Below are 19,632 nucleotides of genomic sequence, written 5' to 3'. Positions count from 1 at the left end.
CCTGCTGTCAGACGGAGGGGATACCACGGCCTGCCAAACGAACCCTAGACAAGTCTGTTTCCCCCTCAGGGAGTGTTGTTGTTCGGATGCCAGACCCCTGTTTATCTTGCTCAAACTAGCTTGATAGCGATCTCGCGAGATTCGTACCAGCTGCAGGGCGTTGTAGGCGTATTCTCAGGTGCTTCATGTCTTCTCTGGCCGTGAATTGAACACAACGTGCGAAACTCCAGCTCCGACCTCGAGGTTCCACCAACGGGACACTTCAGTTCCTCTTTCATCTGATGGGACACGAGGCGCTCACTCACAGCCACCTCTACCTTATAAGTCGAGATCCCCGATCAACAACTCCGCCATCTCACTCAACTCCCTTCTTTTCTCTCCTATAGTCGAAGCAACAAACATCCTTAAGGAGCAGCAAAACGAACCATGGATCACTCCGGCCACGACCACAGCACCCACATGGACCACTCCGGCCACGGCGACATGCACTCGGGTCATCCTGGGATGGGCGAAGGAGCGCCGAGGTGTAGCATGAACATGCTCTTCACCTGGAATACGGAGAACCTCTGCATCGTCTTCCGCCAATGGCACATCCACTCGACCTTCAGTCTCGTAGTCTCCCTTCTCGCCATCGTCGCGTTGGCGGCCGGATACGAGGCACTTCGCGAGGGCATTAGACAGTATGAGGCATGGACTAATAAGAGGGTGGAGACTACGCCTCGTAAGTTGTTCATCCTCACTTCCCCTTTTTGTGTCTCGGGCCCTTTGAAAACCATTTTGCTTCTCTTTAATCCGATATTGCTATTTTTGCCTTGGCTTGCCATATCATCTCATTGCATCTCAAAATGTCACAACGTTACGTGGCATTAGACACACAAACACCGAATGCCTACTACATCTACCATGCGTTTGGTGTCGTATCGTTTTGCTAAGATGACCACTTATCTGTCTTGGAGACCCTCGAGAACAGTATCGCGATGATGATGATGATGATGACGTTGAACAACAACTTGAAGATGAAGAACGTCTTGCTGAGACTACCATGCCGTGGTTACTAGGGCAAAATGTGGCTGCAGTCACCAAGCGGGCCCACGCCATCAAGTCGGTCTTGTATGGGATCCAGAACTTTTATGCGTTCATGATCATGTAAGAGATTTCCCCCCCTTCCACCGTTTGCTTTCCAATTCTGTTTCCAAGCTTGAATGTTTTCTATTTCTGACCATACACACACACACACACAAAAGGCTCATCTTCATGACGTACAATGGCTGGGTCATGCTGGCTTGCTCTTTGGGAGCTGCGTTGGGATACTTCGTTTTTGGGTCCCGTACTACTGCTACCAAGGAAACTGCTTGCCATTAGGTGTCATTGACGTGCTCATGAGTGCGCAATTCTCAAACGTCAGGAGGAAAGCATATAGCTTGAGGGCGAGGTGTTATGGCCACTTTGCATAACGGCTGGTGAGAAGAGCGGCCAGAAGGGTCCGAAAAGTGCCATCAGAGTGTTTCGACATGTAATCGGCGGTTGATACGATGGGACGTATGGGGTATGTATGTATATCCCCATAAAATAGGGTCTAGTTGACAGTTTTCTTTACCGTATTATATATTATAATAACTGACGAATGGATGTGCATGGCTTTACACCGATGAAGGGGGAAAAAAAGGAGAAGAAAAAAAAAACCAAAAAAATAAGGGTTGCGCCAGCCGCGAATCGAACGCGGGGCCCATCGATGGCAACGATGGATTTTACCACTAAACCACTGGCGCTTTGTGGTGTTGATATTAAATTTTATGCATAACTTGTGCCTATAGATCAACAACAAGACCTCCAACACCCTGTTCACCCACATTGAACTACATTACCTCCAGGTCCTCCTCTATCTACATCTTTGACGCCTCGCTAGCCTTCTTCGCCGCCTCACTCGCCTTCTTTAGATCCTCCTGCGTAAACACACTCTCCTTCTTCGTCTTCTCCCCCAACATGCCCAACTTATCCAACCCCATGATCATCCTCTCGTCTCCAAAATGGCTGTTATGCTCGAACTCGGGCTCCTCCCCATATGCCACCGTCGCCGCGTCCACCAATATCCTTGCCGTCATCCCCCAAACCTTGTATCGCTCGCTTTCCTCCTCGTCCCCACGGGCGAGCGCTGCTGTCGGTGGCGGCAAGTCCTCGTCGTCTTCCGGGTTGATGATTGCGCTTTGGTTTGACGACTTTTCTTCGGCGGCCTTTAGCTGCTTCCGTGACCCCGGCTTGGCTACCTGCTGGTTGTTGACGGGCACGTAGAAGAAGTGCAACCGCCACCGCTCCTCGTGCCAGTTCGTCCAGCTGCCCTCGTACCACTTGCCTGGCGGCGGCTTTTCTTGCGAGCCGTCCTCGTCGCTTTTCGGAACTTCATCATGGGCTCGCAAAAAGTTGTGGAAGGGCGCGGAGAAGACGGCGGCGACTTCCTTGGCATTGAGGCGCGGAATCAGGGATTCGTCTGCCGCTGGCGCGACCTTGTCATCGGCGTGCAAAAAGGCAACACAGGGACGGACGACTAGCTCGGTGCGCGCGAGGTTCATGGGCAGATAGCAGAGGTGTTCGATGCGGAAGGGCGAGGGGAGCTTGCTGTCGTCCATGGGAAGACCGATTTCTTCCCAGGCTTCGCGGCGGGCGATTTGATCTGTATGAAACAGTCCAAAATTAGTGGTCTTTCCGTGGTCTCGTTACTGGTAGTTTATGTGAACGTGATAGCGGGACTTCATACATGGTGTTTCCTCTACACTATCTGCCTTCCCGCCGGGTAGCGCGGCATGCCCAGAGAAGCTGCGCATGCTCGCGGCGCGCATGGTGATGACGACACGGAGATCACCGCGCTTGTCTGCGAAAAGGAGCAACAACACCGCGGCGCGGCGACTGATTGGTAGGCGGTCCCATAGCGGAAAGGGAGGGGGCTTGAAGGCTCTTAATCGGGCAATGGCAGCCTGCAAGGTAGAATTGTGATAAGTGACTTGAACGTTTTCATAGAAAATGATGATCTATTTAAACTCGGAAGTCATGCAAAGGGCTAACCCAATTTCGACATCAGGGCACCACGCAAGCCCGGGCCGGAGCCGGAGTGCGAAACCGGACACACGGCGCCGGAGCCAAGCGGTCTTCCACGGGAGCAAGCAACCGGCACGGAGTCAAGAAAAGTGAGGTATAAGTACTAACCGCCGAGGCTGGACTAAGCGGTTTCATGGTCGAAGCATCCCAATAATGGGACGCCTCGCTGTCGATAGCCTTCTCTTCCTCCTGATCCTTTGCGCTTTCCCCGTCTTCTTTATTACTCTCCTCCCGTCCCTCCGTTGGCAGTTCACCCGTTCTTGTTGACGTCGGAAATACGATCTCGGGATCCTGTACACCCTGAATACTCTGAGCAATGGTCTGGAACTCTTCGCGGTCTTGAGGGAAGTCGCCGGTGGTGTGTGCGCCCACTTCGTTCGAAGCGCTCATGGTATCAACCAGGATGTGCCGTAAAGAAATAGGTAGATACGAGAGATAGGACGGGACTCAAGAACCGCGGCTGTTTGGACGGAGGTTGGGCGCAAAAGAAGAGGGTAGGCGGAACTGTGACTGGAACTAGCAGAACAACCTCAAGTTACTGTACGGTACCTCTATGACACAGTCTACGTATAAGTACACTAGAGGTACCTACCTTTGGGGATGTTGTGCGGAGAAATAGCGGGGAAGGAGGAGCGGTACCGATGGAAGCCGGAGTAATTTAGTGGGGGTCTCTTTGGGGAGATCTACTGACGTCAATGAGGTTGAGGTTACCTATTTCCTCAGTGCAGGGGCACTTGCCAATTCTGTCTCTCCATCTCCAATACTCGGACGATTCTCAAATTGACTGCGAACTGGTATTCTTCACTTCTATTTGTAGAGTATAGCTCCCATCACGCGCGTCAGTCAGTTCCACTACATACTCCAGTGTGCTGAAATGACAGTTTCACATTGCAACAGCGATTTATCATTCCTTGTCCCGACGGCCTCGCCCTGTGTCATGCTTGAAGCGCCAGCCTAGGTACCTATGCCAGGGCTTCCCGGTGCCCTAGTATATCAAACTCGCAGCCGAACTTCCTTGACAACAACATCACAATGCAAACACCCTGTGGACAGAAACACGAGAGACCGATCGTATTGCACCACCAAGCAGAGGGATTCCGTTATCTTAGGGTTAAGCATCATCACAGATTCCGCGACGCTCAAGTTAGCTCATGTGTGCAAAACAACGCCATATATTACTCAACAGGAGAGGGCCCCTAAATGTTCGATTTCCACGCGTCACCTATCACTTGGGATCCAACCACCCTTTGACTTTTGCATATTCCAAAGTCAGCCTTACTGCACCCTTCACACACAAGATCACTTCATAACCAACCCTGTCCCTCTTGCCGCGCCGGCTTCTCCGACAGCGACAACAAATCCATCCCCGTAACGAACTCAACCGGCGCTTCCACCCTGGCCCCATCGCCCAGCACCCTAATGCTATTCTTCAAATCCTCCCTCTTTCTTCCCGGCTTGGTTTTCCGCGCCAACCGCCCGCCGACAAACAGCTCATTCGTCTTCTGCGCCAACGCGCTCTTCTTCAGAGTCTGAGGAAGCAAAAACCCGACGGCAGATGAGGTGGAGGAGGCGGTCGGAAAAGAGAAGGACGATGGCCCCGCAGCGTCGCGGCTATCCGCTGTGCGTGGCCGATGGACTGATGATGTTGCGCCGACGGCGGCAATAGTCTTGCAACTCTGATCGTGGTATCTCTCTGCGGCTGTTTGATATTTTATGGGGCTCCGTTCGGTGGCCATGGCTGTCGATATGGTGGCGGGTGTGGACGTAGGTGTCGGAAGTGAGGGTGATGCTCCTCCCCCTCCTCCTCCTGGTGTTGATCCCGAGACGCGTCTAAACACCTTGGAAACCAAAGAGCGTCGAAATAGAGATGTGTGATTCTCACCATCGCCGCCACCGGGGCTGTAATTGCCGTCGCTGTGGTTACGGATGTGATGACTGCCGTGCTTCGCGAATTTGGTAATCGAAGCCAAGTTGTCTTCCAATGCAAGCGGAAGCGGAGTGCCTATCTCCAGCTGCGGCGAGCCCGAATCCCATTGCCTGCGCAGTTCGTTGTGGTGGTCAAAGCTGCTCACGCTGATGGTTTGCGCCCTGTTTCGGGGCCGCGTCTTGAGGGCGGCGTTTTGAGATGTTGCCAAGAAGGGTGATGGTGAAGAAGAGCCTGCGGGAGATTGATGAGATACCCGCGAGAATTGCGAACTGGATCGGGGTTCTGGTTCTCCTTCCTCCGTACGACCCAGATCTGAAGTCACCAATGTATCAGCCGCCGAGTCCCACCGAGGCAGGGCCAGTGGAAGCTCGTCCTGCCTCGGCGGTCGCACGGGTGGTGGTGGCTGCCGACTTTCCCTTTGACTATCACCAGTTGTCTGTGGCGTGCCGTCCTCGCCGAGAAAGCGGGCATGACCCGGGCCTCCGGCAGTTTGAGATGATGGGATCCCGACGCTGCTTCCTGGGTGGGGGGGATGACTCAAGGCATTCGGATATGCCCAAGATTCTCCTCCTCCAGCTGCTGTGTCACGAGCAATTGGAGCGGTTGTCTCATGGTAGAGCTCACGGGCTTCAGTAATGCTGACACCGCTGTGATCACTGTCTGTTGGGGGATCTGGCGACATGGTTCTTGCTGTCTTGTTCCTTCTTCCTTTGAGACTGCCTCTGATCTTACGTGGCTGTAAAGGTCGTGGGATAGGCGATGGTGCTTTTCTTACCATCAGTCGATTCTTGATAGTTGCATGTGGTTTCCCCCTGGGGAAGTATTCTGTCAATACGGGGCTGTCGTACCTGCGAGGGGGGCTGCTTCCGGCTAGGCTTGCTGAACCCGCCTCGGATACAGTGCTGTCTCGATATTGGCTGTAGAAACTACTGCGGCTACTGACGGGAGATATGTAACCTGTCGTATGTTTTTCCGTGGCGTTGTTCTCGCTGTTGCTGAAACAATCTTCTCGTCCGGGAAGAGAAGCCGGCCCCGAGAGCTGTTTAACCTTTAGATTATAAATCTGCCCAATAGGTGATAGCGGTGGAGAGTCTGGATGCGACTTGTTGGGTCCGAAACTGCCGAGCTGGAGGATATTCGATACCGGTGATCGCGGTTGCGGTGAAATGATTTCTTGCGACAAACTCGACTTCAGAGTGCGTTCTGAGTCTGCTGGAGGGATATGTAAAGGCTTGGGTGTTCGCGGTGCCGGATACGCTGACGTTGATATTGGTGTTCCGCCCCTGGGGGTCAACTGCTTAGCGATGATGAAGTTTATCTCGGCCTCCTCCTTTTCCCAGTCAATGTCCCCCAAGTTTTGACGATTGTTGATCTTTTCAGGAGGACCAGCTCCTGGGATATTCGCCAACGTGTAAACGATCTTTACGCTGTTCGGGTCCTGCTGGCTTGATATAGAGGCTGCTGGCCTCCGCTTTGGCGGAATGGGCGGCAGGGGTTTTTTCTCGTAGACTGCTACATCTTTCGGCTTCGGGGGTTTGAAACGAGACCCTGTGGGTGATGACGACGTGATGTTGGCCTCATCAGCAGAAGATGGACGTGGAGTATCGGCCCGACAGGAGGGTCGTTGGGGGGTTGTCGTCGTCTCGTCCATCTTTTTGGTATCTACTGACCGCTTCTTTTCTTCTGGAATACATACGACTCCGCCAACCTGAAACAGCAACCTTTTCCTCAAAAGTAGGGCCTTCCCAGCCTGTGGTTATCATGCACGAGCAAATCGACGTGCGAGACCTCGAGTGTTGAATTATAAGCATTTCCACAACTCCACGACTTTGATATCTCTCCCGCGTTCTTCCGGGATAAGAGGGTTTGGTCCCAGCAGACAAAGGATTTCGTCCCTTTTGAGTGAAGATTTTCATGGGAAGTAAGCGAGCTTTCTTTCAACTTTATACTTACCGTGTCACCATCATGAGGTTGGCTTTTCCTTTGTTGAAAAGGTATAACGGACAGGGACAAAGGCGAGAGAGCACATGTTAGGGATTTAAAGGGAAACGTCAGAAATGAATCAAAAGCCACTCCTCAACAAAATCTAATGGCTTGAGGAAGACGGCAGCTTTTGTCTAGAGGACAACGGGGCCTTTGCTCCGCAATACCACTTCAAGGTTTCCAGATGTCGGATAGAAGGAGGACTGAATCATATGGTGTCACGACCACACGAGGACTTTTTGCGGTATTCGTTATCCTGTGTCTTGTGACAATTGGAATGGATTACAAGTGATACGCTGGAATTACGCGCCGTCCATCCTATTGGGAAACGTCTCCTCCAGATGCTGGGCTGTCGTACAGACACACTATGTAAGCATTTCGGGCAGCCTCTTGAGGGGCGGGATTGCCGTGATAGGTCCGGTACCAACGGGTGTTTGAAGAGTTGTGTAGCCTCGGAAGCAACCCCGATGGGGACAAGGGTAGGATTGGAACACCGAAGAAAAAAGCAACGTGTTCGAGGATCCGAATCACTATTAGTCGTAGATTTGTGTGAGCTTTCTTTGGAGAGTACATCTATATCACTGGGGTGGGTGAACCAAAAAACGACCCGAACGCCGATGTTGTAAACCAACCGTGTGACGGCGTATGATACTCGGATTTTCCAGCATTCCGTTTTCCATCCAAAACAAAGCAAATGTCCGTGGCGGCAACACGCGGACATCCAGGTTCTGATGGTTAGTGCCGCAGAGGTATGGCAAGTGAGACTTAGTCCACGTACTCCTCGTCCTCGTTCCTAGTATTGAAGTTGCTCATCAAAATGTCGTCAACGCCGAGCCCGGTTGAAGTGTTCCGGATCCATTCGGTCTCAACCCGGAAGAAGATCCACACCCACCGCCGGAACACTTCACAAAACTCGATCAAAAAGATCGAACTCTCGAAGTCGCTAATGGTATTGAGATGGGGGTGCAGCTTGATCATCCATGTGCACCGTAGTGCCAGATCCAGCGCGATGACGAAGTAGTACACCACGGGCTTATGGATCAGCAAGCGGCGCCGCAGACCAAACGGATGATCGGGAGAATTGCGTTCCTGTGCCCCAGCAAAGAGGGTGAGATCCCAATCCTTGGCAACGTCCCAGTAAAAGCTGTAGAGTGAGTTGAGCAGACACGCAACAATCCATGCACGGTACAGGCTCGTAGTTGGGGTACCGCTGGTGTTTGCGTTACGCAACATGGCGTTTAGAATGATAACAGGAAACGCGGTCGAGTACTTGGCCGCGTTGGCGAGATGTTGTCCACCCCAGCCCGTGGACTCCTTGAAAGGGGAATTTCGCACGCGCAGATATTCGATAAGACACTGGCGCAGCCGAATAGCGCTTGGTATCGTCAGGAGAAGTGGTACGAGATAGGTGCCGCCGCAGCTGCGATCGGGTCGGTCAGTAGCAGACCCATTCCGCGTGAAGAACATGCAGAGACATATGAACAGGTCCCCAAGGACCTTGGCGTAGCTGGTGAGAACATCAGCCAGCAAGATATCCCCAAACTTTCCATCCTTGGCCTCAGCCAAACCTCCCACACTGACGCGGCGCAGAGTTGCGAGTAGTCGACGTCGACCGGAGTGCGAAACAGACAGTCTTCGCAGGGGTAGCACGAAGAGGGCTGCGGTCACTGCCAAGTTGGTCATGGGAATCCAGTCATAGTCGATAACGCGTTTTGGATCGCGCCTGGTAAACGACCAAAATGTGAGAATCGAAACAGCGGAGCTTAGCGAAAGAAGAGTCGCAAGACGGTATGTCGAGTGGTGGTGAGGGAGCTGGGTTGGGCTCGATCTTCCTGGGTACCGGATTAAGGAGGGGACGTCGATCTTGCGATTATGGAGGAAGTGAAGGTTGAGGCCCCAGCCCCAAACAGCTAATCAACCAGAGATAGTCAGTTTACAACCGTGTATCCAGAGAGCAAACATACGGTAGGAAACTTGTATATACATACCTATGATCACGATGAAGGCAACCCGGTAGGGAAGGGGAAAGGTCAAGCTGAAGGAGTCGAGCTCCGGCTCAACCACGGGATCACCGTCCATTGCGCCAGGCAGCGGTCAATTTGCTGTCCGTCATGGAATGCGGAGAGGGAGAAGTAACAGTTGGACGCAAAGAAGAGTTGATAGGCTTGGGATCAAATTCCCAGCAGTAACGCGTTTGGAGTTTGTCAAGTGTCAAGATGGAAATTTTAATTTCATCTGTATTGTGGTAGCTGTCGCAAAGACACCGGAGTTGCCAAGCCCCTGTCGCGTGCACTCTTTTTGGCTTAGGGAGAAGACCCGACGTCAGTGCAACCCCTGGTCGCGGCCCCGTCCTGTGACAACCCGCTGCATCATCCCTGCCGCTAAAGCCTGGGCTACGACGTTCTGGGCACCCCCCTGCCAATTCCTCAGCTCGCTCCTTGTGAGGAGGAACCACGCCTGGGGCGGCGCCGGGCGTGCTGCCCCCATTAACCCCAAGGACCGAGGTCCATCCGTTCCCGACTACCACTTTCATCTCAGCTTCAACTGCCGCCTGTCGATCTCGAAACATCAAACAACAACTCGGATAATTTCAGATCGAAAAGACTTAATCATCCACTGCCACAGCTTCGACGATTCGACTGTAGGCATACGAGCTCTCCTAGGGTTCGAGAGTTCCCCCTGAATACGTCGACCGTGTAAACACAGCTTTTGACCCCCCCGACTTCGAGCCCACCCGACCCGACCCAAACGACGACATCAATTACCATGTCATTGACGGCCACCAAGAAGCCTCCTCCGCCGCTCACGAGCTCGCCATATCCATTCGCTGCAGCCCCCGACATTATCCGCGCGCATCAAAAAGATGCCTATTTCCAGGGCGTCCTCACTAACCAGCTGACCGACCTTCACCGGCGCGTTCGCGGTGCCCGCTCCGCCCACTCCTGGGCCACCGAAACCCGTACGGCTGCCGACCTGCTCTACCTATGCCTCACCACCCTCCTCGGCAACCGCACCTTAGGCGAGGAGTACTGCGACCTAGTCCAAGTCGAAGAGCCGAGTACGGGCGGCAACGGCAGGATACCAGACACCCAAAGCCCCGTCGAGCCCAGCAGCGAAGCCGGTGGCCCCCGTCTGCCCTCGCTCCAGCGACGAGCCGGCTACATCGTTAGTAGCGTTCTTGTCCCCTACCTTTTCAGCCGCCTGCTGCCCTCCATCCGCGCCGCGCTCCGCAAGCGCCTCCAGGACCGTCTCACCGTGCTTGCCCGCCAGGGCCGCGGCGACACCAAGGGCGCCACCCCATCTACCTCCAACAACAAGGGCGGTGGTTTCTCCACAGTGTCAACGCTTGAGTACCGCGTGAAGCGCTACCTGCTCACACACCTGACTTCCATCACCAGCGGCGCGCACCTGCACGCCTTGACGCTGGCCGTATTCTACTTTTCGGGTGCTTACTACTCTTTCTCCAAGCGCCTCTTCGGGCTGCGTTATGTGTTCACGCGGCGCATCGAGGAGGGTCAAGGCGGTCGCGCGGGCTATGAAGTGCTCGGCGTGCTGCTGGTGGTGCAGATGCTCGTCCGGGGATACCTGCATGTGACGGCGCAGCTGTCGTCAACTTCGCCGCTTAGTGCCGAGGAGGCCAGTACCGAGGCGAGCATTCGGGAGCGCGCCTTTGGGCCGGGCGCTGCGGGCACACTGGATGTGTCGTTAGATGAGAATGCCTATAGCAGCAATAACGAGTTGCTGGTGGAGACGGGCAAGTCGGGTAACCAGCGTAGTTTGGCGGAGATTGGACGGACGACGCACACCCCTGTGCCCAAGGGCGGGAGGGCGAACTACGACTTGGCGGCGAATGAGGAGGTCATGGGCTGGATCAAGGGGAGACAGCAGAGGATGTGCACGCTTTGCTTGGAAGAGCTGAAGGACCCGGCGGCGACCCAGTGCGGACATGTCTTCTGCTGGTCGTGTATTGGAGACTGGGTGCGCGAGAAGCCTGAGTGTCCGTTGTGCAGACGTGAGACGATGGTACAGCATATTCTGCCATTGAGGGTTGCTTAGAGCAGTCCTTTTCTGGCGGTCGGGGGGGACAAAATACTTAATATACGGGAGATATGACAAAAAGCAGGAGTCTTACAACGTCCTCTCGAGAACAGATTTTGGGTAGTATTTGCACATGACAAGGAGCGAACAGTCAACAACTGCGGTTTAGGGATAATTGTATATGCAGCAAGCATATTGCCAGGAGAGAGAGCCTGTTTTCGTACATAGCCTAATGATTGAATGATCCGACATATTCTCAAAAGGTCAGGAACTTTTGACAAGCTAATGCACATATGTTCAAGTATGAAATTGAATTATTCCTTGTCCGATATTAATATTTGGTATTTACTCTACAAAAACTTCTCTTGCTTGATTAATATCGAGTCTCGTCCCGTTTGGGTCTTAATCAAGACCCGAGCAACCTCGACATAGGTCCAAAGGGTCATGAAATACATACACGAGGTGCGAAAGAGAAAATATGACACCTCAATGAAAGCCTCAAGTTCCGACCCATCTTCAAGCATCAAGCCACCAAGGTCGTGGTTGTCGTACTTGTGCTTCGCTGTCCCCCAACAGCTCGTAATCGTGGACGCTTTCGCGTCATCAAGATCGTGGGCACATCATATGCCTCCCCTTCAACAGAAAGACCCATTTACCGTATGGAATGAGGAGAGAGCGACGGCGCGGATTTCGTTGTCGAATCGAGCTATTTCTTTTCGGGGTCTCCTGAGGAAACCCTTTGGATGAATTCTGCGATGGCTTCAAAGTAGCCTTCTTCGAGGACACTCGAGTTATGGTCGCCGTTGGGAAGAGGCTTCCAGATCTTTATCGGAGCGTTGGAGAGATGATAAAGCTGCTTCATATGAGTGGGTCTAAGATGCGGGTGATGGAATTAGCGGACAGCTCTCATGCAACCCAACCGGCCACAACCACAGACCGTGGCTCAGAGTACCATATTGTGGAGGCACAATGAGAAAGGCCAGGACAAAAACTTACGGCACAATCTCGTCCTGGAGTCCACTCAAAAACAAAGTAGGTACCTTGACATTGCCGATCAAGGTGTCGGTAGCCCAGACCTGATGGCATAGGGATGCAAGGTACCGAGCAGGAGGAATGATGCTGGGTATCAGCTTGCGCATGCTGAGAAAGGTATTTTCCAGAATCAAACCGGCAATGTCGCCCCTGCCTTGGTTCTTGGACACGAGCTTAACACTAACTGCCCCACCAAGACTCTGGCCGTAGACGATATACTTGTGGTCCCGCGTCTCGGCACGATCGCGGAGATAGTCGAGGGCGGTTTGGGCGTCAATGTTGAGCCCAGATTCGTCAGGGTGGCCGGTGGAGATTCCGTAGCCACGGTATTCGAGCATAAAGATGTTGCAGCCCGCAGCTTGGAGCAACATGCGTGCGATGGGTAGACGGTGGCCAATATTACCAGCGTTTCCGTGGAACATGATCACGGTCACTTTAGAGTTGGACCCGCCCTTGGGGCCCCGAATGTAAAAGGCAGACAGCTTCTCGCCATCTTTGGTCGGGATGATAAGTTCTTCGTAATCTTTGATGCGGTAGAAGCTGGGTCGAGGTATGTCCGTTCGAGAGCCGGGGGGCATGTGAGAGGGATAGATTAGGGCTCTGTAATAAGGTAGCGCATTAATACAGGTGACGCAATTGGGATGGAGATGTCAGATTGGGGACCACATACTTTTGCTTGAAGTAGAGCAGCCCAGTGAGGATGGCGGCGACTCCCTAGATGGGCAAAAGCCAAGGTCAGCGCATGAACACGAAGATTAGCACGACGTCTCCCCGGTAGAGGTCACTTGATAGAGACGGGGAGGGAGAAAGCATTGGACTTGCCCCCTTGGCCAGTCGACGCGGACGGCTCAACAGCCATTCAGGCACAGGGCGGGAGAAACAGGAATGCCGGCTCATACAGTAGAGGCTATCACCGGCAGGCGCAAGTGGCTTGCGGCGCTGCTCAGCAGAGACACTATCTGCACCAGGAAAGAATTGCCATCGGGAGCCGGAGGCGTGACAGATGGAGATGACATGCTTGCCGAGGCGAGCGAGGGTTGAGGGCCGTGGGTGGACGCCTGACCGATCGGGTGCCGGCTCTGAGTGGACTTCTTTGGCTCTGTTGGCTTCCGGGCTGCAAGTCTGCGCAGATTGATTGATTGACGTGAGGTACCACGTCCAACGGAGTGACGGAGTGACGGCGTGACGGGGCTCCAAACAGGCGAGACAGGGCAACCTGGAGCAAATGGCGGTAGGGAAACAAGTCTGCAGGGAAGCTCAGCTCGGGGGCCTCTTTGGCTTGACGCGGTCTGCAAGGTACGGACGGCTAAAAGAGACCCAAGCCAAAAGAACTCGTGGAAGTGGGAAGCTCCAGGATGGTCGCCAACCCTCGATGCTTGCCTACAGGGGATATTATGGACGCCACGACGCCGACAGGGAAAATGACAGTTCGGAAAGGAGGGGGGTGCAACTTCCGGTCAATTGAACCGTTCATTATTTTGCGAACGGGATTTGGATTGTTCATGATCAATAGATAGTCATTTTTTCCAACGTTGTAGCTTTTCGACGTTTCCGAACCTCGTAGTTGACAGTAGAAGTCTTTCGAACGTTTTGGTTACATTCTGTAAGGTTTCCTATAGCTACCTTATACAGTTATTTGACTGGACTTATATTGTAAGAGCTGCCTTGAACGCCCGGGTGTGTTGATCTGTTCATTGACCAGAAGCTGCACCCCCCCCCCCCCCCCCCCCCCCCCCCCCCCCCTCTCCCCGTACGGAATGGAGATGTGGATGAGAGTGATGGAGTCAACAAAGGGGAGTCCAAGCTCCTAGAACTAGTGTCCCAGGGAGACGGGACCTGCGGCGGCAGGGCGCCAAAGACCGTATCGAAGTATACACTACAAAAAGACTCAAAATGTCAATCTGAACTCGGATAAAGACTCCTTGTCCATGGTGTCTGCTTTGTTGACTAACTTCTATCACCACCAACTTCCTCTACTCATCGCCATTGAGTCGAGACTTCACAATTCCTGTCCACAGGCTAGGGACTTCAAGGCGGGCTTTACTGTAATTACGCTGCAGGGTTCAAGCTTTATGTTGACGTGCTGCTTATGAGTGAGTGCCTACAGCCCACATAGTGTACTCCATCAGTGGCGCCCCGCTGTCAATGTCGGCGAAGAAGGTGCGCGAGTCCCGTGGTGAAAAACCTCGAGCCATACTAGATCAGGCTAGTTCCTTTCTCGCAGCGTAACCGACGGTCGAGTTGGGATAAGCTTCCGGGAGTATCATCACAACTTTTCACGAAGGCCAATGAGACAACCTGTGCCGTACTTCTGTATGCCCCGGCAGTTCATAGAGACTGACGATATTTTCAGACCATCCTTCCCTTGTAGTGTATATCCAATGTTGTTGGAGTCTAAATCCTATTCACCTTATTTCACCACAGAAATTCAGCAAGAGAAGGATCGCCGACAAGGATCGCCGACAAGGACCTCGTCAGATGGCGACGTGCTAAAGCAGGCTCCCAGGTACCACTCGGACATACTACACTATGTAGACTACCTGGCGCTTATGCGGATCTGTATTGCCAAGCTCCACCACGTCGACCCAAGATAGCTGTTGGAATGTCATTCTCGATGACCAGCTTCCCCTTTGGACTACTAGCACTAACATATATGTATGTCCCTCAATGCTCATTCTGACCAATGTCAGGGAAAACACATTGCGCAAATAGAGAGAAAAGAAATAAGCCATCTCGTCCCCGTACGGCCACGTTTGATTCCCTGTTCGTCTAAGCAGAGGCTTACCCCTTAACCCACTACCTGAGTTTGGGACTCTCTGACTATAACAACCAAGTATCGGCTGCGGCAAGAACCAGCCGGATGGAATGTCCCAAATAGTGGCCTTGAAACAGTTGAAAGATGACACAGTCCAAGCGGCGGGTTGCCATGCGCAACACAGATGGGACACATGGAAGCCCTTGGACAGAACGCATCGTGGACCAACAGACGCCAAATTGACACCATGATGCATGAGCAGGATAAGTGCCGTCCGACATTTCTTGAGCTGGGCCTAAAGCGGCAGCGTCTTTCAACACTGTAAATACCCCATAAGTTGGTGATGTCGATTTTTTCTCTCCTTCTTCACTCATATCCACTAAATGACACACCATGCATGGACTGCAACTTCAATCCGCAGACCTCTCTGTCCAGATGAAAACCTAATGGCGTAGGTACAACTCTAGAAAGGAGCCACCCATGATATACGCATGAGACGAACGGCTGTTGAACTCGTCAATACTTGGATGTTGGTATGCAGAACATAGATGCACCCCTGATCAACCAGGTTCATGCCCCTGAATCGGCGGAGTCAGCTTAGACGGGAAGATGGTAACATACTTCTACCTGAAGGACCAACTGTATGCAGGGCGGGTTCTCTATCACACCAGAAATACTTACCACATTCCTTCGGAACAAGGCCGACGTCAATCATGTTGTGGTTCGGCGTGACTATACCCATCTGCGTTTCAGTTGATTTCAGAGGGGAGGCGTGTGCGGTCAGCGACCGTGTTCGCACTTTCGAACTCTCCGTTACTGTGGCAGATGATATATCCCGTAATTATGTAGGTAGTTAGTACCATGTACTTACACTGCGCAGTTTCTTGGCGTGTCAGGTGAGCGGCTCTCTTCAAGTCTCGGGACCCCTCCGGCTCTGAGCCTGACCACACAGAAGAGATCATGCCTACGATCACGTCGCATGCTTCTGGTCCAAGAGGGTCATTGTAAGCCTTGACATAGGTGTTTTCGGTCTTTCGTCTTGGGTAGTTCCATCAGTTCAAGATGAAGAAACCTGTTTCACAATATCAGTCTGATCACTCGTCTTGGCCGATGGGGTTAGGTTACATTTGGTTTTCCCCCTACCCCAGGCGTTGCTGTAGTCAAGAAGGCCGCTTTGACTTTCTTTTTTTGTATGAATTGAAACGCGCTTGGGGTGCTTCAACCAGTAGCACGCCTCATCCGTGTATTGTGTGTCGAGATGCTGGTAGGCGCCACAGCCTCTACGCCTCCGCTCAGCGGCTGTCTGGCCCTTGTGAGCTGGCTCCCTTGGTAGCCCAATGCGGCCGGCATGATTCGGAAAGTCTTTCGACTAGAGGTATGTTGTGGCTAAGTGATATGGGCCCCCAGGTCAGGCCTTCCGTCAGGCTTTCGTTTTACAGAAGCACTGACAGGTCAATATAATGTCCGGTCTGTAAAGGAACGCGCAAGGCTTGACGGTGAGGTGAATGGCCTTGAAGTATTCAGGTTGAGTTGGCATTTGGGTCTCAGTTTGGAACGCGAATCGGCAGGGGATTAGTAACGCCAACAAGGTGAAAGTGGAAGGGGAGCCACGAGCTAAAGACGGGCCCGGGCGGGACAGGTGGGCTAGGTACACTGTGGATTCGCGGGTGGGGCCTAAATTCCTGCAGCAACGGACCCGCTCGCGCTAAAACGCATCAACGCCTGGACTAAACTGCAGCCAATCCTCACCACCATCTGGGGCATTCGGGAAACTTTTTTTTTTTTTCATCCAGTTCTTATCGGCTCACAAAAATTCCGACAAGTCGCAACACCAGCCACGCAAGCGCAGAATCCCAACTAAAAATTGTCAGACGCAAAGGCCACCACTCGTACACCTGTCGGCATTGGCGGGATTCTCAAAAGTGTTAGTCCTGCCCTAGAGGTCCGTTCCGTCTGTCAGATTCAGTGCTTCATCTCAGCTTTGGGCCTGTTCGTCTGATTCGGCGCACCGAGCCACCCTCCAGTCCACTCACATTAACTGTTGCCTTCTCAGCCCGTTTGCCTTCTGCTAAAGACGCACTCAGCCTCCTGCAGTCTTACAGCTCACTTGCGCCCCCATCTGAATGCTGCTCGTTTCTGGCAAGATCTGCACCAGAAAGCATAGTCAAAGTTGCGTGAAGTCGCAATCGGCCTGTTGAGACTCTGCGTCCCAACATCTTTTCGTCGACAATCAACACCAAAGACGCATCGCTAGGTTCGCTTGAGCACTCAATCAGCCGTCAGACCAACTCCTGGTGGATCATCCTACTCAGCCGCCCGCAATAGAGCAATTCGACGCCGGACCACACTGTGACTCGTTGACCTGAGCAAGTCGTCCTAACCTCTGCTTACTCTTCGCCAATTGGAATTAGACTCTGTTTCACCGTTAGAGACAACACACCAGACTGCAATCATGGTGTCCTTTTCTTGTGAAGTAAGTCGCAAACCATCACAATCCTAGCGTGGTAATCATGTGTCCTTGTCGATGAGCGCAGATGCATTTGTATGACATCTGTCCATGGCACGCTTCCCCCCTTCATCATTCGGAACATCCCATATAATGGTGGTTATACCACCTACTTATGGTTCTCGGTCTATCACCCCTCCATGAATCCTTGACCTGCCTCCAGGTTTCACACAAAGTACATAGTACACCCCCAATGCCCCAACTCTCTTCTCCCTGTCAGACATCTCGCCCCTTCTCATCCCCTTGCTGGCCGAGAAGGGCAATCTAAACTGACATCACACACATTCCCGCCCACCATCTCCCCGGGTAACCACCAACGAAAGGGGGTCCCTGTGCACCACTAACAACCACCCCTCTTCACCTTTCCGCACGCCCCTCGCTATCTAGAGCTGATCCGGCTGGTTTCCCTACCCGTCCTTGGCTCTCTCTCACCCCCTCACATTTTCTGTCGGCTACCTGTTTGGCCTGCCTTGACTCAAACTTAGCTCATATCTTCTTGCTTTCTCTCTCGAACTTCATTTCCCGGTTACACGTATTGTTATCTAACCACTCACTTCTTGGGTTATCACAGGTTTGCGGCGACGTCGTGACCAAAAAGAAGCTCGACCCGCATCGCCAACGCTGCTGGGGTGCAAACTTCACCTGCATTGATTGTATGACCCACTTCCCGGGTACTGAATATCGCTCCCATACGGTAGGATCCCATTTAGCTCAAGCCGCGCGATGCCTAACGGTTGACGTTTTGGACTTGATCCCCGCTGACTGTTCTTGAAGAGTTGTATGACGGAAGAGCAAAAATATCAGGGTGCTTTGTATCGACCCAAGAAAGGAAAAGGCCCACAAAATCAGAACCAGAATCAGAACCAGAATCCGAACCAGAACAGGAATCAGAATAACGTCCAAGCCATGGCGCAACCCGCGTATGTCGAGGAGGTTGCGGAGGACTTTGATACATGGCGCCAGCACGACAACAACGGCAATGCGGCTGCTCAGGCACCCACTCCTCCTTCAGCAACTGAGGCTCCTGTCAACGTTTTTGACTACATGGTCAACCCTACACCAACCACCTCGCGCGTTTCCGTTGCGGAAGAGCAGCCTGGGCAGACGGAGAGCAACGAAATGGTACGCTACGAGTCCAAGACCAAAGAGAGCACAGAGAACGCTGTTGTTCACCACGAAACCCCGGCGCCAAAGAAGAAGTCCAAAGATGGAGAGAAGGAGGTTAAGAAGGATAAGAAGAGGAAGAGGGAACTCCACATCGAGACAGACCATCCGATGACCGACGCGCCCCCTGTTTTGCATTCCGGATTGACTGGGGGAATCAGCCGCATGATGAGCAGACCCGATGTCTTCCCTCCCTCGCCAGAGTCCGCGGAGACACCGGCTAGCCCACTCAAGAAGTCCAAGCACTCGAAGCACCACAAATCAGAGAGTCTTGGAAACAGTCTGATGGCCATGATTGCTGGTTCGAAGCTCAAGAAGAGCAAGTCCTCGAAGACGAAGGAATCGAAGGACACCAAGGAAGGGAAGGAGAAGAAGTCATCGTCTGCGTCGCCGTCATCCAAGAAGCACAAGCATAGCCACAGCAAGTCGCTCGAAGTACCCAAGGAGCAAAAGATGATTGAGTACACGCCCGGTTCCAAGGACGGCGCCGTCGACAAGGACAAGGATAACCAGGTCGTCATCTTCCAGCCTCGCGCCGAGCGTTTTCTGAGCTTCGTCAACAAGGGCCCCGAGAGCGATAAGGGTGTAAGCCTCAACAAGGCACTGAAGCGCTATCACCGCGAGCGCAGCGCGTCGGGAACTAGTGTGAGCAAGCTGGCGGAAGAGAAGGAGCTGTGGCGGTCGTTGAGGATGAGGAGGAACGATAGGGGGGAAATTGTATTGTTCTGTGTTTAAGTAGATGCTCGGGGTGGGAAAAAAAGCGCGAGAAATACAAATACGGACAACAATGTAACGAAAAGGAAGGAACGAAGATGGTGTGTCACGGCGTTTGAGGGGGCACACCTGTCCATTCTTGTATTGGAATTATGTACCATACCCAAATCATGTGTTACTACTTTCGTATTCTATTTACATTTCGAAAAGTGGCAAATACTGGAACAACCAACAGATGCATCTCGCTTGGAGCTCATGTTCCTCATTACCCCCCTCGGCCGGCGGTAGGTACAATATTCAACACCAAACGATCCCCCTCGATGCGTGGAGGTGGTTCATAAATGACCCCAACTCACCAAGTATTCCATCAAACTGGACAATTGGGCATTGTGGTCAAGCGGTGTGGTGCGCTGAGCTCCCGTC

General features: G+C 52.9%; 8 protein-coding genes and 1 non-coding gene across 12 annotated transcripts; 3 read left to right on the top strand and 6 right to left on the bottom strand.

Annotated features, from left to right (window-relative positions):
* Positions 1-64: 64 nt before the first annotated feature.
* On the top strand, positions 65-1,833 carry tcu-2 (transport of copper-2). Of its 2 annotated transcripts, none has more exons than XM_011394831.1 (3): positions 65-721; positions 1,059-1,146; positions 1,245-1,833. In XM_011394831.1, the coding sequence occupies exons 1-3, from the start codon at positions 427-429 to the stop codon at positions 1,360-1,362; spliced, it is 501 nt and encodes a 166-aa protein (XP_011393133.1). In that variant the 5' UTR covers positions 65-426; the 3' UTR covers positions 1,363-1,833. The 2 variants fall into 2 exon arrangements, with proteins under 2 accessions (XP_011393133.1, XP_011393134.1); XM_011394832.1 differs by having other exon boundaries at positions 957-1,146.
* Positions 1,699-1,769, bottom strand: NCU15031. Its single transcript has one exon. It is a non-coding gene; the product is annotated as a tRNA-Gly (tRNA).
* Positions 1,751-3,631, bottom strand: NCU03280 (NUDIX domain-containing protein). Its single transcript, XM_959113.3, has 3 exons — positions 3,199-3,631; positions 2,753-2,969; positions 1,751-2,668 (listed from the first exon to the last, which is right to left on the bottom strand). Exons 1-3 carry the CDS (start codon positions 3,478-3,480, stop codon positions 1,884-1,886), a joined length of 1,284 nt encoding a protein of 427 aa, XP_964206.2. The 5' UTR covers positions 3,481-3,631; the 3' UTR covers positions 1,751-1,883.
* Positions 3,632-3,883: 252 nt separating this feature from the next.
* NCU03279 (hypothetical protein) lies at positions 3,884-6,768 on the bottom strand. The gene has a single exon (XM_959112.2). The coding sequence runs from the start codon at positions 6,666-6,668 to the stop codon at positions 4,395-4,397; it is 2,274 nt and encodes a 757-aa protein (XP_964205.1). The 5' UTR covers positions 6,669-6,768; the 3' UTR covers positions 3,884-4,394.
* A 280-nt stretch (positions 6,769-7,048) lies between these two features.
* Positions 7,049-9,236, bottom strand: NCU03278 (protein-ER retention protein). Its single transcript, XM_959111.2, has 2 exons — positions 8,989-9,236; positions 7,049-8,910 (listed from the first exon to the last, which is right to left on the bottom strand). Exons 1-2 carry the CDS (start codon positions 9,077-9,079, stop codon positions 7,766-7,768), a joined length of 1,236 nt encoding a protein of 411 aa, XP_964204.1. The 5' UTR covers positions 9,080-9,236; the 3' UTR covers positions 7,049-7,765.
* A 257-nt stretch (positions 9,237-9,493) lies between these two features.
* pex10 (peroxin 10) lies at positions 9,494-11,390 on the top strand. The gene has a single exon (XM_959110.2). The coding sequence runs from the start codon at positions 9,767-9,769 to the stop codon at positions 11,054-11,056; it is 1,290 nt and encodes a 429-aa protein (XP_964203.1). The 5' UTR covers positions 9,494-9,766; the 3' UTR covers positions 11,057-11,390.
* bem46 (bud emergence 46-like) lies at positions 11,327-13,621 on the bottom strand. Of its 2 annotated transcripts, none has more exons than XM_011394830.1 (4): positions 12,970-13,621; positions 12,741-12,784; positions 12,035-12,670; positions 11,327-11,910 (listed from the first exon to the last, which is right to left on the bottom strand). In XM_011394830.1, the coding sequence occupies exons 1-4, from the start codon at positions 13,084-13,086 to the stop codon at positions 11,745-11,747; spliced, it is 963 nt and encodes a 320-aa protein (XP_011393132.1). In that variant the 5' UTR covers positions 13,087-13,621; the 3' UTR covers positions 11,327-11,744. The 2 variants fall into 2 exon arrangements, with proteins under 2 accessions (XP_011393132.1, XP_011393131.1); XM_011394829.1 differs by having other exon boundaries at positions 11,335-11,910; positions 12,893-13,219.
* Positions 13,622-14,890: 1,269 nt separating this feature from the next.
* On the bottom strand, positions 14,891-15,831 carry NCU03275 (hypothetical protein; the record flags this gene model as incomplete). Its single annotated transcript, XM_959335.2, has 2 exons — positions 15,507-15,831; positions 14,891-15,403 (listed from the first exon to the last, which is right to left on the bottom strand). The coding sequence occupies exon 2, from the start codon at positions 15,218-15,220 to the stop codon at positions 14,891-14,893; it is 330 nt and encodes a 109-aa protein (XP_964428.2). The 5' UTR covers positions 15,221-15,403; positions 15,507-15,831.
* Positions 15,832-16,594: 763 nt separating this feature from the next.
* NCU03274 lies at positions 16,595-19,440 on the top strand. Of its 2 annotated transcripts, XM_011394827.1 has the most exons (4): positions 16,595-16,749; positions 16,879-17,298; positions 17,903-18,025; positions 18,106-19,396. In XM_011394827.1, the coding sequence occupies exons 2-4, from the start codon at positions 17,278-17,280 to the stop codon at positions 19,228-19,230; spliced, it is 1,269 nt and encodes a 422-aa protein (XP_011393129.1). In that variant the 5' UTR covers positions 16,595-16,749; positions 16,879-17,277; the 3' UTR covers positions 19,231-19,396. The 2 variants fall into 2 exon arrangements, with proteins under 2 accessions (XP_011393129.1, XP_011393130.1); XM_011394828.1 differs by having other exon boundaries at positions 16,595-17,298; positions 18,106-19,440.
* The last annotated feature ends 192 nt before the right edge of the window (positions 19,441-19,632 follow it).

This window comes from Neurospora crassa, linkage group I (genome assembly GCF_000182925.2).
Source record: "Neurospora crassa OR74A linkage group I, whole genome shotgun sequence".
Lineage (NCBI taxonomy): Eukaryota > Fungi > Ascomycota > Sordariomycetes > Sordariales > Sordariaceae > Neurospora > Neurospora crassa.
The sequence above is the reverse complement of the archived record's forward strand: the minus strand, read 5'-3'. Positions and strand labels throughout refer to the sequence as shown.

Coding starts and splice junctions, on each gene's coding strand:
- tcu-2 (XM_011394832.1), top strand. CDS start 427: ATGGATCACTCCGGCCACGACCACAGCACCCACATGGACCACTCCGGC. Junction 722..956: donor GAGGGTGGAGACTACGCCTC/GTAAGTTGTTCA, acceptor TCTGTCTTGGAG/ACCCTCGAGAACAGTATCGC. Junction 1,147..1,244: donor TTTTATGCGTTCATGATCAT/GTAAGAGATTTC, acceptor CACACACAAAAG/GCTCATCTTCATGACGTACA.
- NCU03280 (XM_959113.3), bottom strand. CDS start 3,480: ATGAGCGCTTCGAACGAAGTGGGCGCACACACCACCGGCGACTTCCCT. Junction 2,970..3,198: donor CGCTTAGTCCAGCCTCGGCG/GTTAGTACTTAT, acceptor TCTACCTTGCAG/GCTGCCATTGCCCGATTAAG. Junction 2,669..2,752: donor TAGTGTAGAGGAAACACCAT/GTATGAAGTCCC, acceptor TGTTTCATACAG/ATCAAATCGCCCGCCGCGAA.
- NCU03279 (XM_959112.2), bottom strand. CDS start 6,668: ATGGACGAGACGACGACAACCCCCCAACGACCCTCCTGTCGGGCCGAT.
- NCU03278 (XM_959111.2), bottom strand. CDS start 9,079: ATGGACGGTGATCCCGTGGTTGAGCCGGAGCTCGACTCCTTCAGCTTG. Junction 8,911..8,988: donor TGCCTTCATCGTGATCATAG/GTATGTATATAC, acceptor CTGGTTGATTAG/CTGTTTGGGGCTGGGGCCTC.
- pex10 (XM_959110.2), top strand. CDS start 9,767: ATGTCATTGACGGCCACCAAGAAGCCTCCTCCGCCGCTCACGAGCTCG.
- bem46 (XM_011394830.1), bottom strand. CDS start 13,086: ATGTCATCTCCATCTGTCACGCCTCCGGCTCCCGATGGCAATTCTTTC. Junction 12,785..12,969: donor TGCCGGTGATAGCCTCTACT/GTATGAGCCGGC, acceptor TTGCCCATCTAG/GGAGTCGCCGCCATCCTCAC. Junction 11,911..12,034: donor CTCCAGGACGAGATTGTGCC/GTAAGTTTTTGT, acceptor CCCGCATCTTAG/ACCCACTCATATGAAGCAGC.
- NCU03274 (XM_011394828.1), top strand. CDS start 17,278: ATGGTGTCCTTTTCTTGTGAA. Junction 17,299..17,902: donor TGGTGTCCTTTTCTTGTGAA/GTAAGTCGCAAA, acceptor GGGTTATCACAG/GTTTGCGGCGACGTCGTGAC. Junction 18,026..18,105: donor CTGAATATCGCTCCCATACG/GTAGGATCCCAT, acceptor CTGTTCTTGAAG/AGTTGTATGACGGAAGAGCA.